This window comes from Pavona decussata, unplaced genomic scaffold, assembly GCF_977016875.1.
Source record: "Pavona decussata unplaced genomic scaffold, jaPavDecu1.1 SCAFFOLD_93, whole genome shotgun sequence".
NCBI classification, from domain to species: domain Eukaryota; kingdom Metazoa; phylum Cnidaria; class Anthozoa; order Scleractinia; family Agariciidae; genus Pavona; species Pavona decussata.
Genome location: NW_028145510.1, coordinates 2573146 through 2587246, shown reverse-complemented (window position 1 = coordinate 2587246; position 14101 = coordinate 2573146). Strand labels below are relative to the sequence as shown.

The window sequence follows — 14101 nt, the reverse complement described above, 5'->3', positions numbered from 1 at the left end:
TTCATAATATTATGAATAAAAAATTCGCCGTTGTGTGCTCACGTTCTCCACAAAGCCTTGAATTTGGTCATTTTACCTTGTTTTGAAGAGGAAAGCAAAAAAATGTACCAAAATTTAATTAAAACTCTCTTACAGAGGGATTGTTTCTCCTAATTAAATTGTTTTGCGTCGTTGCCGTCGCCGTCGTCGTTGCGTAAGTTCCCTATGTTTGCAGGTTTGATGCTCAAAGGGCCGATGAAGCCGTCATCGAATCGATGGTCATTTCAACATTAATTTGTATATCCCTAGAAATTAAAAGTACGACAAGGAAAAATTCATTGAGCCATTTTCTGTATTCTAAATAAATATAGCCTCCAAACTTGTCAGACTTGTCCACAGATGTCTAAGAATTTTAGCCATTTTTTAACGTTTGTCGGACCGGCCGAAGTCTATACGTGGTAGTCATTTCATAAAGAATCACATCTATTTTTGTCTTTCAACCATTTTATTCAACTGCCTGCTACATGATATGTCATTCCTCAGTTTCATAAATGCTTAACAGTAGAAACCCGCTTACTCGAACTCCCCAAAAAACAGAAGGAAGAGCTTTTTGATAAGAACGTTTAATTTTGGGAATTTTGGCCAAAAAATGTTAAGAACACATTATGGACAAACCAAACTGAAGGCTGGGATGTAGTTAATCACACGTCAGTCAGGTGCATTCTTATTTTGAAGTTCACGGGCCGACGTTTTTAAAGATACACTCTGATCGATCGGGGTGAATTTGAGCCAAGGGACTGAAGTAAAATTAGTTCGACTTAGCAGGGATTTTGAGTTATGTGATAGTAAATGACTGAAAAAATTGGGTTAAATCCAGGAGAAATCGGATTTTGTTCGAGTTAGCGTGGTTCTACCGTAGTAATTTAATTTAGACTAGACTGTTTAATCCTATCCGGCTAAGCTGGTTTGCCCTAGCCCTTTTACTCCCAGACTTGCACATCAAGAAAATTTGAGTCTGTAAATAAAATCCTAGCAAGTGCCTATCCCATGCATATGACAATCCGCCACTACTTAGCAGTACTCTCAGATTCTGCAGTGTGTTGTATATTATATACTCTACAAGATGTATAGATCCTGAGGAAAACCACCTCTTTGGGTGACCGTTCAAATAGAATCTATACTACTGAGCCGTACCTTCATGTTGTGCTGCTTATTGTACTCTTTTCTAGGTGTTCTATATATTATATTTTTGAGTGTGTGGAAACGCATCAAATTCTTAAATATGCTGGATCCGATTCGAGTGTAAGCTATCAAGCAGTAGTTTCCCGTGGTGCTGTTTATTGAGATCTGTATTTAGGTAGTGGTTCTTTTATAATTGGATTCTGTGGATGAAATCCTTAAGAGAGACTATTGAAAGCTCTTTAGCAGATACTGCAATGTGCAATTTGCCAAGGTTTTGAGCTTATGCAGTCTTGGAAATAAAAGGGTTAGGTCTGCAAGTAGTCTCAACACTGTTTGCCATGCAGTGGCCTCCCTAACTCAGCTGAAGCTGCTTTAGCCCTGCTACGGCGGACTGGAATCCAGCATTATAGTCAGTCGCGACTTCGTTCATGATGTAATCTGTCCTATCATCCTTGTAGTTGTCGCTCTGATCCGGGCCTCCCACTAGTGCGCCTTTCAAAACGTGTGCATTCGGACGGGGATCGCGAAAATTATTCCAGCCACACGGGGCGGGAGCTGATGGACAGGAGCTTGAACTGTGATGTGGTCTTTGCGGGGGATTGTGGCCAAACCCAACGACAAAACTACGTCCGCTGTCCCCCAGCATGTAATGAATCTGTTGTTTAGCGAACTGGCGGTAAATGGCCGGTTTCAAACCGTGGTCAGCAGCAACTAGCGCCAGGAAAGCAGTGTTGGCAGCGTAGCGGTTGGAACCCCACTTAGCTCGCCACGCTAAGCCTTTTGGGGTGTACGTGACGCTACCTCCGGAAAGCCAGCTGTCGAGCGACGACTGGATGGCGTCCTCGTATGATTTCTTTCCCGTCAATTTAGCAAGGAGAAGCTGTACACCGGCTTTTTTGTCGTCCCATGAAAACGCCCAAGCCTGTGAATAAGACAGCAAAAAGCCACATGTATTAAAGGCAGCTGGCATTCTGATATGCGGAAAGATGTGAGATGGAAGTCTGATAGTTCATCTCAACGAGAGTTGTCAAATTCATTAAAAGTAGTTGCAATTTCAAGCGGCATTATTTTAGGGTTTTTCAAGCTATACTTAGTGCTCTTAGGGTCGCCATCTCAGTAAGGGCTTCATTCGATGGAAGCGTAGGGATGGCACAGTTGTGAAAGCCTGCTCCATGCCATTATGTCTTGTATGCGTACCGTGGACTTGATTTTAACGCTGGTTTATAAACTCCTGCTACGTTTTTGTCTTATCTCGAGCTCTTTTTTTGTCTAGTAGGTCTGATTGCCGTTTCTTTACAAACGTTATTTTATTTAAGTTAACTTCGCTCTGGAAAACTGTAAGGCTTCAGATTTGTTAGTCATTGTAATGTCCAATGCTACTTACACCTTCGATAGTCATTTGATATTTAGCTTTGAAGCGAGGAGGCAGAGTGGACGAGTGGTTAGAGTTTCGGACTTGCATAGTTATCCAGAGGTCCCAGGTTCAAGTCCCGTTCTGGTTGCTAGTTGGAGTTGTTTCTCGGCAGCCCCGAAAAAATCGCCAGCTGTCCGCCTCTTGCCAGCTTGGATTCTTAAAAATGTTCTGTTGTATTTGAAATATGTTTCTGGTCGGTTTGTTTCATCATCCCTGAAAAGCCCCTTTCGGGGAAAGGATAATTATGACATTATAGTAAAAGGGTAATGTACAAACCTGTCCGTTCAACCCAAAGTCACTGTAGTATTTTTCTGCCTTTTTGAGGTACGAATGATCGTTTGTTGCCCTGTACAGCCAAGTAGCACCCCAGGCCAGCTCGTCTTTGTACCCACTGTGCGAGCGGTAGAAACTTGCCGCGTTAGGAATGGAATCGCTGTACACCCCACGGTATTTGTCTGCGAACGCATACAGTTCCTTTGCATGTCTCAATAGCTTTTTAGCATACCTTTTAGAAGACCTGTAAATTAAATAGAGATCCATTGGTGAACCCGAGGCCATCAACATTGCTTGTGCTTTTGTTATAGAAAAAGGATGAGCTGATGATAGAATTTAATAGAACTTGATTGAGTGCCTTTCATGCGAACAAAAGATCTCGGTAGTATTATCAGCTTTGAGCATAAGTTTACAGTCCTATCACTAACTGCATAACCCAATGGTTAACTACAATTGCGAGGGACTATTGGTGATCCTCGTTAAATGTCTTTTCAAATAAAGGAGTCAAATTTTGTTGATTGTTTAACTTACCCCGTATTTCGAGCTTTAAACGCAATAGAAGCAGCGGCCAAGGCGGCTGCTGTCTCAGCGGCCAGATCTGATCCTGGTTTCTGTGGGTCGATTTTAAAGGCCGGTCGCTCCATCGTCATGTCCTCTGGTCTTCCCCAGTAGGCGTGGTCAACGTGTCCATCGCCAACCTTAAATAAATCATTCTGTTGTCAACATTTCTATTAAGCTCTAAGCTATAATAGCCTTTCACTGGCTAAAGAACACGTACGTATACCAAGTGTTACTATCGTGGTAGCAGAGCTTTGGATATGCTGAGCAGACACACTACGACCAACACCTTGCATGGATTATCTCGTGTTCGTCAGCTCTATGGCGTTGTAAAAAACAAACAAACAAACAAACAAACAAACAAATGAAAACAGAAAAAAGTGCCTTCTTTCGCTTGTGCGCATTTTGAGTAAGACCGAGAAATGTTGATTTCTTGGATGGTGGGTACTAGTGTAAAGGTATTTTTGCACGGTTTGTGAACATGTGGGTAAACGAATATCTTAGCAGGGGAGGGGCTATTAAAATCCAAAAAGACAATTGGGGGTAGTCATGCACGCATTTTTTATTATTTTTTTTTAATCCACACATTATTATACGTTTTAAAGCTTTCTAGAATTCTTGTTGCTTAGAAAAATGTGCGGTTACCTCCAATTTCTAACAGCCCTTGCTAAGATGTGCTTTTCGAGCATATTCAGAAACCACGCAAAATAACTCTGCATTAGGGGGCACCGTCTTTATACAATACTTGACGTACCTGTCCATAAAATTCCTCCTTTTTCGTGTGCGCCTTTATGAAGTAGTCAGTGGCCCACTTGATGCTGTTTAACATTTGGTCATACTGGCCAGCAGCTTCGTACGCTTTTTTGTAATCCACTAGTCCCCAGGCCAAAACAGTGGCGGATGAGGCCATTGGGAAGCCAAACTTGACGTAATCACCGGCATCGTACCATCCTCCAGTCAAATCCTCCCCATTTTCTCCCCGGTCGTCTAGTGCCGAGTCCTTTCTCCATTTCACGCGGTTATTTCTAGGAAGCTTTCCAGATCGCTGGGCCTCGTAAAACAGGATTGACAGCTTAAGCACATCGCCGTAGTTATATTTTCCAGGCTTTTGTGGTGCAGTTGTTGGCTTGTTAGATGGTTTAATAGTTGTTTGTGGCCGAGTTGAACTGGGACGATTGGTGCTTGGTGGCAAGGAACTTGGCCTGGTTGATGAAGGTTGATTAGTACTGGGACCGGCCGTAGGTGGTTGAACGGTTGCTGGCGTTCCACGTTTGAAAACCACTTTCCCAGTGGGGACAGAACCGCCCACGGCGGACTTCTGTGCGACAAAATACAACTCGAAGATACCTTTCGACAGCTGTTTGTTCCAAGGCATATTCCTCAAGGTGTAGACTTTGTCGTCTTCATTTTTAACGATCTCCGCCCGCCAGATTTCCAGATTCGGAGAAGCGGCTGAGAATGACAGAATCATGGTCCATCCGTCTGTGACGTCATCCTTGAATTTGAGAGTGATTTTGCCTTTAAACCCAGAGTTCCACTCGTCTACTACCTTGGTTTGAGTTTGTTCACCGTTGATTCCAGGAAAAAATTGGATGAAGACGATCGACAGGAACAGAAAAATCCAAGACATGTTGACACTTCGCCTGTCTACGAGGAAAAATAAGATCGCGTAAGGGAAGCTACTCTCTGCTGATGTTAGGTGATTGAAGTCGGCTTTGTGAATGGTGTTGATCACTATCTATGTCTATATTTTATTCGGAGTATTACGACACAGAAAACTCCTCCTTTATACAATTCTTCTGAATCGCTGTGCCGATTTTTATTCACATGGCCTAATTTGGCGCGATTCGGATGGTTATATTTGTATCTGTGGTTTATCCTATAGAGCTAGTCTGTGATTAATTTGTTGATAGTAATGCCCGATGTTTGATGGTTAAATGCACCTTTGTTTCCTAGAAAATAGCTTTTCTTTTTCAGTTCACTTTTGATAATGTTTATGGCCAGAACGCCAACATCTTGCAATTGGATGCGTGAAGAAGTACTGTAGGCTGTTTTTCGCGCGATAATATTTTGTGGGGCCGTAGTGGTCGATATAGTTATACCGGTTATTTTATTTAGGTCCATGAAAAGTAACTGATATTCATGGCAATATCAAAAAACAAAAAGCCCCATTCTTTCTGACGGAAAGAATAAATATCTTACCGCCGAACCCAATCCAGTGGATAACAAATTTAAATATAGAATATGACCCCCAACTTGATGAAAAAATTTCTGGGGCAACTATACCTGATTCTCTAACACTGCTTCTTAGTTCTTAGTTAGAGAACTTTACATTTTGAATTCATGTCTTCTCTAATTTCTTGGCTGCCTGAGAACATAGGAATTCCAATCACATGTATTTTAAAATAGCTAGAAAAAGAAAACCGATATTTTGTACCGGGCAGTGGCCACTTCTGACTGTCATTGCTAACCACGAAAGCTTTACATGTGATTGGTTTGCATATATTGTTGGCTGTCGGTTTTGGCGGACTTAGGTCTTTTTTCCACTTGTATCGTTGTTTAAGTATTTCGTCACGCAGGATTACTTAGGTGCTTTGTTAAAGGAGTTTAGATCGATCATCTTTAGTCCCCTATTTCCATAATCACTCACTAGTCACAATACTTTTTTCGATTTGGTCCCCCTTTCCGTCCCAACGAAATTATAGAAAATGTTATTGATCTCCTCCAATTCCATTTCGGAGATTGGTTGGTAAGGGAGGAGAGAATATAAATCCCCGCCGCACACTAACCGATTTTTTGTTGGCCGAAGAGAAATCTTCACTTGTCGGCTAGTGTGCGGTGAATTCAGACAAGTCTGCGACAAGATCAGGGCTTGTCGAGCGATATCTGACAGTGCTAGATCTCAAAACGTCTTGTCGGCTAGTGTGCGGTTGATCAAGACAATTTGTCGCGGCTAGCGCGCGCCTCAACCAATTAGGAAATGTCACGAGAGTCACGTGAACAAACGTCTTGTCCAAAATGGCAGAGATCGAAGCTGACGAGGTCCTCATTGTTGTGTTTTCCTTAGTTATGTCATGGGATAATAAAGCGAGTATTTCTTGATAATTTTCTTTAGATAATCGGAAGTACCACCGAAACTCAGTCGGATCTTCGTTTCCAAGCCCTTGAATTGAGGCTGTTATATACACCCTATTCATTTCGTCTGGTTATCCAGCTTTTAACCTTTGTTGTTCTTGTGCTGCTCTTGCGCGGCCTCTTTATCTTCCATAGAAAAGTCGATGTAAAAAAAGCAAGTTTCAATTTTCGTCGCGTCAGTGGAATAGGCGCCATCTCGATTTTGGATGACTCGCCCCAAGTCTCAACGCGATTAGTCGCGACAAAAAATCGGCCAGTGTGCAGCAAGCTGATGGCCTGACAAATTTTAACCCAATTTGACCCCGACAAAAAATTCGCAGTTCTACGAAAAAAACAAGGCTAGTGTGCAGCAGCCTTTATGAAGCGATTTAATACGCTCTTTAGCACGACAATTTTCCCCAGAAGGCTTGAGGTGGCGGTATTCCCAGCAGCTTAAACAGCTCCGAATCTTTTCTAATTTTTCGCTGTAATTTTTTGTTGATGCTTATTGTTGAGTTTGTTCATAACAACACACCTAAGGACATCACTTTGTCTTTCACCCATTTTAAGTTCTTTTCGGGACTGAGCTGATCTTCACGACCAGTACAAGGGCCAATCCAGAGTACCTCTTTTTTCTTATTATTGAGTTTCAGGCCAGAAATAATACTGAAACGTTCTAAATCATGCAAAGCAGCTATAAAAGATTTTTCAGACGGCATATTGGCTAATTTTAATTTCACTTCCATTTATAGAAATTCCCTTTATATCTTTATTTATCGTAATTCTTTCCGCTAATATTTCTACACAAAGTAGAAAGATGTAATGGGAAAGGGGACAGCCTTGCCTGACAACTCTTTCAAGTGCATGCAAAGAAATTGCGGATGCTTTCCCACCCATTATTTAAAATACAACTTACTTTCTTTCTTTGATAGCAAAGTTTGATGCAATTTGTAATGAATTGATGATCCGAAATTAAACCAGTCTAGTGTTTTTCAAATGAAAGACCATTCTACTGCATCAAAAGCTTTTTCAACGTCTAAAAACAGTAATAAGCCAGGTTTATTGTGTGTTGCAGTATAATTTATCATGCCATCAATTAATCTCATATTTTCGCCAATGAATCTGCCTTTGAGAAAACCGGTCTGATCGCTTAATTGATAATATGTGGAATTACATTTCTGAGACTCGGGATTTAGCAACTTTTAGGTAGCCTTAGGAAATTGAGAAGATGTTTTGGGTTTCGTTATGATCACAGGATCGATGTTATAAAAGGATTCACATCTAATCAAAATTTCATTATCAGACGTGACAAATTCATTTTTCGAAGGTTAAAAAATATTTTCTATGCTTTACCCCCTCGTTGTACGGCATCTGCATTTGGATCTTTTGCTTTGTGATCTATTATTTGTTCCAGTTTTCTCTCCTTTTCGTCCTAATCTCTATGGATTTCTTGCGGGCCTGCCTGTGTGCAACGCATATTGCCACTCCGAGATGTAAAGTGTGATATTACGGCTTTTAAGCCTTCGTAACGTGTATTGCCCGTTGCAGCCTATACATTCCAATTTGCCTATTGGGTTGTATAATATTAATATCATTTCAAAACTTACCTTTGAGCAGGGTGAATATTGAATCTAGCCCTTCGTTTAGTAAGTGACAGCAATGTTACCTTTATTTAGTCTATTTATCTGTTTATTTTAACCCCTTTCGCATCTCGCTTTCAGAGATGCAGCTTGGCAAACAACTCATCAAACGCCGTCAAAGGACAATTCGCTACATTTTCTTCCAACAATCAAAACCTGTAAACAAAGAACGTGCGTGGTAAACCAGGCTTTGCTAACATTTCAAAAGGAATGGAGCTAACACAAACAGTTTGAGCCGTTGCTAACAAAATTTAGTTGCACTATTTTAACAACTGTTCAGTTGGAGGCAATTCTAAGAATGCCTTTCTCCCTAAAGCAAACAGCTTCCAAAAGAAGTTAATTTCTTTTGTTGGTTACTAATCTCTGAAGATCGTCAAACGCCAACTAATGTGCGTCATATTGGGCCAAATAATCAAAGCGAATAGAATACGTTCAGCTCACTCTTTTTTCCTTTAGTTTACGGTATTTTTTTCTAGTTTTTTTTTTTTTTTTTTTGCGATGTAGCGAAAAATAAGAATATTCAAATGTTTCCCTCAAATAAATTCGCTCAACTTTGATTTGTCAGTGCAATATGGTAAATCTTTCACTCTAGTGGTATTATAATTCGGAAGAGATTCAGTCCCGATTATTCAGCTATCACAGTGAAGTAGCGTTCCGACAAGAAACAGGTCACTGTTCCTGTGAAATTGTTGACGGTTGACGGTTAAATTTTAGGGCTTTCCGTTGACGGTTGACGGTTATCAAGGGCAAATTTCTTCCATGATTAAAGTTAATATTCATCTTTATGCTTTTTTAATATTAACATTGTGCTCTGAAAGATTTTTTGTGGTCAGAAATACATTATCAATGTATTAAATCGTTAACATTTGAAACTGGAAGTGGTTAATTCCTGACAAAAGTTAATTGTGATGTCACTTAAGACGCAGATTAAGTGGAAAAGATCATAAAGCGAGTTTATTTCGGAATATTAAAACTGGTTTACCACTTAAAACGATATCTTTGAGAGCCATAAGATCGAGATGAGCAGCTGAAATAGTAATATTTGAAAGACCCTGGCACCATTTGACGGCTAATAATAACTGCTTTTTTGACGGTTGACGGTTAAACTTTAGGTTGTTTGACGGCTGACGGTTAACCCTATATATTGAGACCCTCGTGAAAGAGCTGCGAGCCACTCACGTCACACCATTCACTTTCATTTGCATTTGTAAGTCTATTTGATAAGTTCTTGCCATGTCTGGTAGGAACGCGAATGTATACAGATAAAACAGAAATTTAGAAAAATGTTATACATAGAATTCAATAGAATATTTAAAGCATAAGAAGCAATTAAAGAGAATTTCTTGACAGGGAATCAAAGCACAATATGAGGCAGTATTGACCCAAACCATGCGTTTTTGGCGTTCGTGTTCTCAGTATCACTATTTTTGCTAACGCAAAACAACGCAATTTTACTGAGAAAACTAAAACAACCAGCGGCAAATGTAGCCAAGGATAAATTAACATGGTCACGTGGTCATTTCTGCCGTTAATTCTTAATCTCTCTAAAGACGCAAGATATTATACGCTGTACTAGTAAGAAAGCGCGACAGAATTCAATGAAATCACTTTAATGAGAATCAAAACCATTGAAGTTATACTCCAGCTTAATGCATATGCAAGGTTAAGATCGCGGGGTTTAGCTTTTTGAATGACAGGAGAGTTATTACAGTAATCTCGTCTAAGTAAACTTAAACTTCTTTCAGGTGATTTTCGTTATTCAGATTTTGTTTCACTTTCCCCTGATGATTCAGTTATAGGGTGAGATTAGACACAGTATTTTTTTTTCTCCAGTTGTCCCTTTACACGCTGTCCAGCACACGTATGGTTTCAGTTCACAACTTCGAGTGTTCTAAAGTTTATGTTTTCAAGGGACTTTAATCTGGAAACCGTACTTTTAAAAACATTTAGTTGCATGAGACGGGAGGAACATGAAGGTAAAAACGTTTCCGTTTCCCTACAAAAAAACGTATCGATAAAAATGGCCTACGACCACTATAAAATTACCTGCCTTTTCTCAATTTTATTCAGTAAGTTAGAAAGCCGAACTAATCACATTACCAAAAGGAACAAACAACATAATGGACCAATCAGAACTCGAAGCAGATACAAGTAAAATGTCGCAAGCAAAGACAATGCGAGCAAGCGAGTGACAATTGGTTGCCTCTTTACTTCTGATTGGTCAAGAAAGTGGCGCGAGTTTTACAAACCATTCACATTGTTAGAAGGAGGCGGCGTGGTCGAGTGGTTAGGGCGACGGACTCGTAATCCGAAGGTCTCGGGTTCAAGTCCCGCTCTGACAACTTGTAAGAATTTTTTTCTCGCTAGTTATGAGTTCAACTCCTTTGCTGCGCTTACAAACAGCCATTTGGTCTGCCCCCCCCCCCCCCCCTCCCCTGCCAGCTGCATTGGATTCTTAATCTGTTATTTTCTATTTGCAATATTGTTTTATGTCTGTTTGTTTCATTATCCCTGAAAGAAGGGAGAGAGGACCATAAAGTTATTGTAAACTATAATTAAGGTGATTCCGCTGAAAAAGAAGGAGTATTTTAAAAAATTGTCTAAGACTTAGTCCAGTTCATGACTATGTTATGAGCATTACAAAAATGCAATAAAAAAAAAAATGGGGGTCACCGTGCTCGTTTTTGTGGAACCTGGATGGCTATTATAGTAAATATATGACCCGCGAGGTTTATATTAGGAACGCTAAAAATTAATTTCTTGCATTAAAATATCGAAGCAGTTCAACAAAATTTACTTTAATCTTACACAACAAACTATTTTAATTGAACTGGAATTAAGATTATGAAAGAAATTAAAGATTTTGCTACGTGTGCACGTAAGCAGTACTACCTAAATACGTGCTTTAAAAGCATTCAAATAAAAATATCTCAAAGTAGAGTTTTAAACTTTTCTTTAAATTTAAATTGATCCATTAAAAAATGGGGATCACCGTGCTCGTTTAGAAGAAAAGGACCATTTATTTTCCTGCCGAGCTTAACCTCAAGGAAATCCCGTAATGTTGTGCGTGCGCGCGCTCGTGTGCGCGCTAAATGACGCGAAAAATTATGCGCAGCAAGGATGCGCAATGCAATTCAATGGAATCACCTTAAGTGAAGTAAAACGATGCTAAATGCGCGTGTTTAATTTGCGCCGCTCGCTTTGGTTTTTCTTACTATAAGCCTTGTAATCATCAAAAACCTAGCATCACTTCATCGACCTGTCACTAGCTAAAACCAAAAGCAATTGTGACTTTTTTGCTTGCGTTTTTCCGTGCTTACTGTTCCTTGTATTTGTATCGAGTTCTGACCTGGTGTTTTGCGTTGTTCACGTTTATTGTGATTTACCAGTGTGGTCACTTTTGGTTTTTGTTTTATAACATTCAATTTAAAACCGCTAGGATGACGCTCAAATTCACAGCTGCTCTTGTCATTGACATCAGTGGTCTTTCGTTCGAACCGAATTCGGAATAGAACGGTTAAATAAATAAATAAATAAATAACGTACGTTAAAGGAATGATTTATTTCCGTCAAAAGAAAACAGGTTACCCTTACCCAATAATACAAGCGTACGCTTTACCACCTTCTGATTGAACAGTTACACTGAAACAGAATATATATGAGTATCAGTGTCAATTTTACTTTTAAAACCGTGTCTTATAAATATTTTGGGTTTCATTTTCAAACTTCTTTCAAGCACAATGCAACCCCCTTTCATCCTCTGTGCGACCAACGGCGACCTCTAGAATCTGAGGGGTATATCCTCCCTTTCTCTTTGTTGTAACTTTGAAGTTGAACTCAAACTCGTTTCCCGCAGATAGACGTCGATGCCAATGAGCCCCTTTGAGCGCGAAGACGGTTTTCTCCTGGTTTGTCTTCTGTATGTTTGCTTGCCACACTTCAAGCTGTTTGATCGGTTCCGAGAAAGTCACGACCATGTTCCATCCGTTGTCAATATCTGTGCCAGGTTTGATGCTCAAACGGCCGATGAGGCCGTCATCGAATCGATGGTTTATGAAGAAGCCTCCTTCGTCGAAACAGAACACATCGCCATCCAAAAACGTAAGCAGAAACAAAACCAAAATGAAACGCATGTTTCTTGTCGTCTTACTGTTGAGAAAAAGATTAAATGAACTTAGAAATGTTTAAAAATGCCAGATCTAAGGAGCACTCATTCTTGAATCAGGTGCACCTAAATATATTTTTTTTTCGATAGAATATCTTCTCGGAAGCTAAGGCCTTATTCGCCTTTGGAATTGTGATGAAAGTCAGGTAGCGCAGCTTTCAGTTTTGTGAAATACCTTCTCACAACATGGGAAATTTTATTCCTTTTGGTTTTGAAGGGACAAAAATATCGCTTAGAGTGCGAGATAAAGTCGGCTAACACCAGCTTCGAAGACGGAGAGTAAGAGTATGTCCCTACCCTTGCGACTTAAAATTATCAGCTAAAGAATGCCGTGAAAACTGTGGTGCCTTACACAACAATGGCTTTAAAAAGGCTACAAAACGATCTGGTAGGACAGGGAACAAGTCAAATTGAATATTATAAATGTTCTCATTATCATAAATGTTCGAATTTCAGCCTCCGGAGTAAAATTCTTTTCAAAGGTCGAATTCGAAGTAAACTTATCTTCCATGAGACACAACTGGATTTCCTTCTCACGTTCTAGAAAACAGACTTTCTGGCTAGAAATTACGTCATCAGTACAAAATTTTTACAGTCGTTACTCAGACTTCGTTTCGCGGGGATTCAACAATGGTGGCAACGCGAAACGTCATCTGTTTACTGACAGGCTAAGAATTTTCGATGGATCTTGATTTGAAATTCAGGTCCAACCTTAGCAGCACATAGTAAACACAACAAAAAAATGAACCTCGCCATCGCATGGAAAGCCCCCCGGTATAACAATGCCAAAGGATATTCTGACTAGCCAGAGCGTGAGTTCATCCATGTAATCCGGCGTGCTCTACAGACCAGCAAATCAGTTCTTAAGATTAACTTCCCCTTCAAACCGTGTGGGCCACTGGCGAGTCGATCTTTGAAATCTCTTTATAAATGACATGCAAGGATAGCAGATCGCGAAGGTGACTGAAAAATAATCCAAAAATTGATGGTTTAACAAAACTGAAAATTACTCGATGCATCTTCGTTGTTCGTCCTACTCCTCACGACATAGCTCCTAAATTTAGGCAGAGGCGGCGGCTGGTCCGTCTAAATAATACTGGGCTGAAACTCCGAAAGGGACGAAAAAATGCACCACACGGCAGTATGTCGTCCCTTATTAAGCTTCCCAATTATTCCCTTTTAGTTTTGTCATCGTTACTTACCAGTTCAGATTAATGTCTTGCCCAACGTTTTCTGTGCTGATGTTTTGACCGCTCCTGAAAGTAAACTTGCCTCTAACGTCCTTTAGTCATTAATATCTGCGTTCAAATAGACTCTATTTACATAAAGCTGCTAATAAATGTCGTGCGATTAAATTGAGGCATACGGTAAACAAGAAAACGTGATTTTCAAAAGCGATTGGCGGCTTGCAGTCTCTTTATGAACTTAAGTCAAATAATATACGATAGATAAAGATTAAAGCATCTTCAAAAGTTACCGACTGTTTTCTCTCTGTCATGTCGTATATAAATTTATTACGTGAAGTATCTTTTCCTTTAGAAACAGATTTATTTGTGTCAAATTTAGATGAAAGTCCGAACATCGAAAAAAAAAAGAATTACCTCACAAATCAAAATAACAGTAAATGTAAGAAAGAACAGAAAAAAAAAAGTGGACATTAGATACTTTTAACTATTTGGAAATATTTAAACAACCTTAGTTTAATCGACGAGTTGTAGAAAATCAGTCTACTCGACAAAAGTAATTTAACTTTAAAAACGTTTAGAACAAATAATT

The 14101-nt window shown here is 39.7% G+C and overlaps 2 protein-coding genes across 2 annotated transcripts; both read right to left on the bottom strand.

Moving 5' to 3' along the window:
• Positions 1 to 471: 471 nt before the first annotated feature.
• LOC146473605 (uncharacterized) lies at positions 472 to 8259 on the bottom strand. The gene is made up of 5 exons (XM_085118313.1): positions 8128 to 8259; positions 4161 to 5053; positions 3380 to 3546; positions 2852 to 3092; positions 472 to 2083 (listed from the first exon to the last, which is right to left on the bottom strand). The coding sequence occupies exons 2-5, from the start codon at positions 5034 to 5036 to the stop codon at positions 1514 to 1516; spliced, it is 1854 nt and encodes a 617-aa protein (XP_084974439.1). The 5' UTR covers positions 5037 to 5053; positions 8128 to 8259; the 3' UTR covers positions 472 to 1513.
• Positions 8260 to 11809: 3550 nt separating this feature from the next.
• On the bottom strand, positions 11810 to 13612 carry LOC146473604 (uncharacterized). The gene is made up of 2 exons (XM_085118314.1): positions 13528 to 13612; positions 11810 to 12309 (listed from the first exon to the last, which is right to left on the bottom strand). Exon 2 carries the CDS (start codon positions 12291 to 12293, stop codon positions 11892 to 11894), a length of 402 nt encoding a protein of 133 aa, XP_084974440.1. The 5' UTR covers positions 12294 to 12309; positions 13528 to 13612; the 3' UTR covers positions 11810 to 11891.
• Between the last annotated feature and the right edge of the window lie 489 nt (positions 13613 to 14101).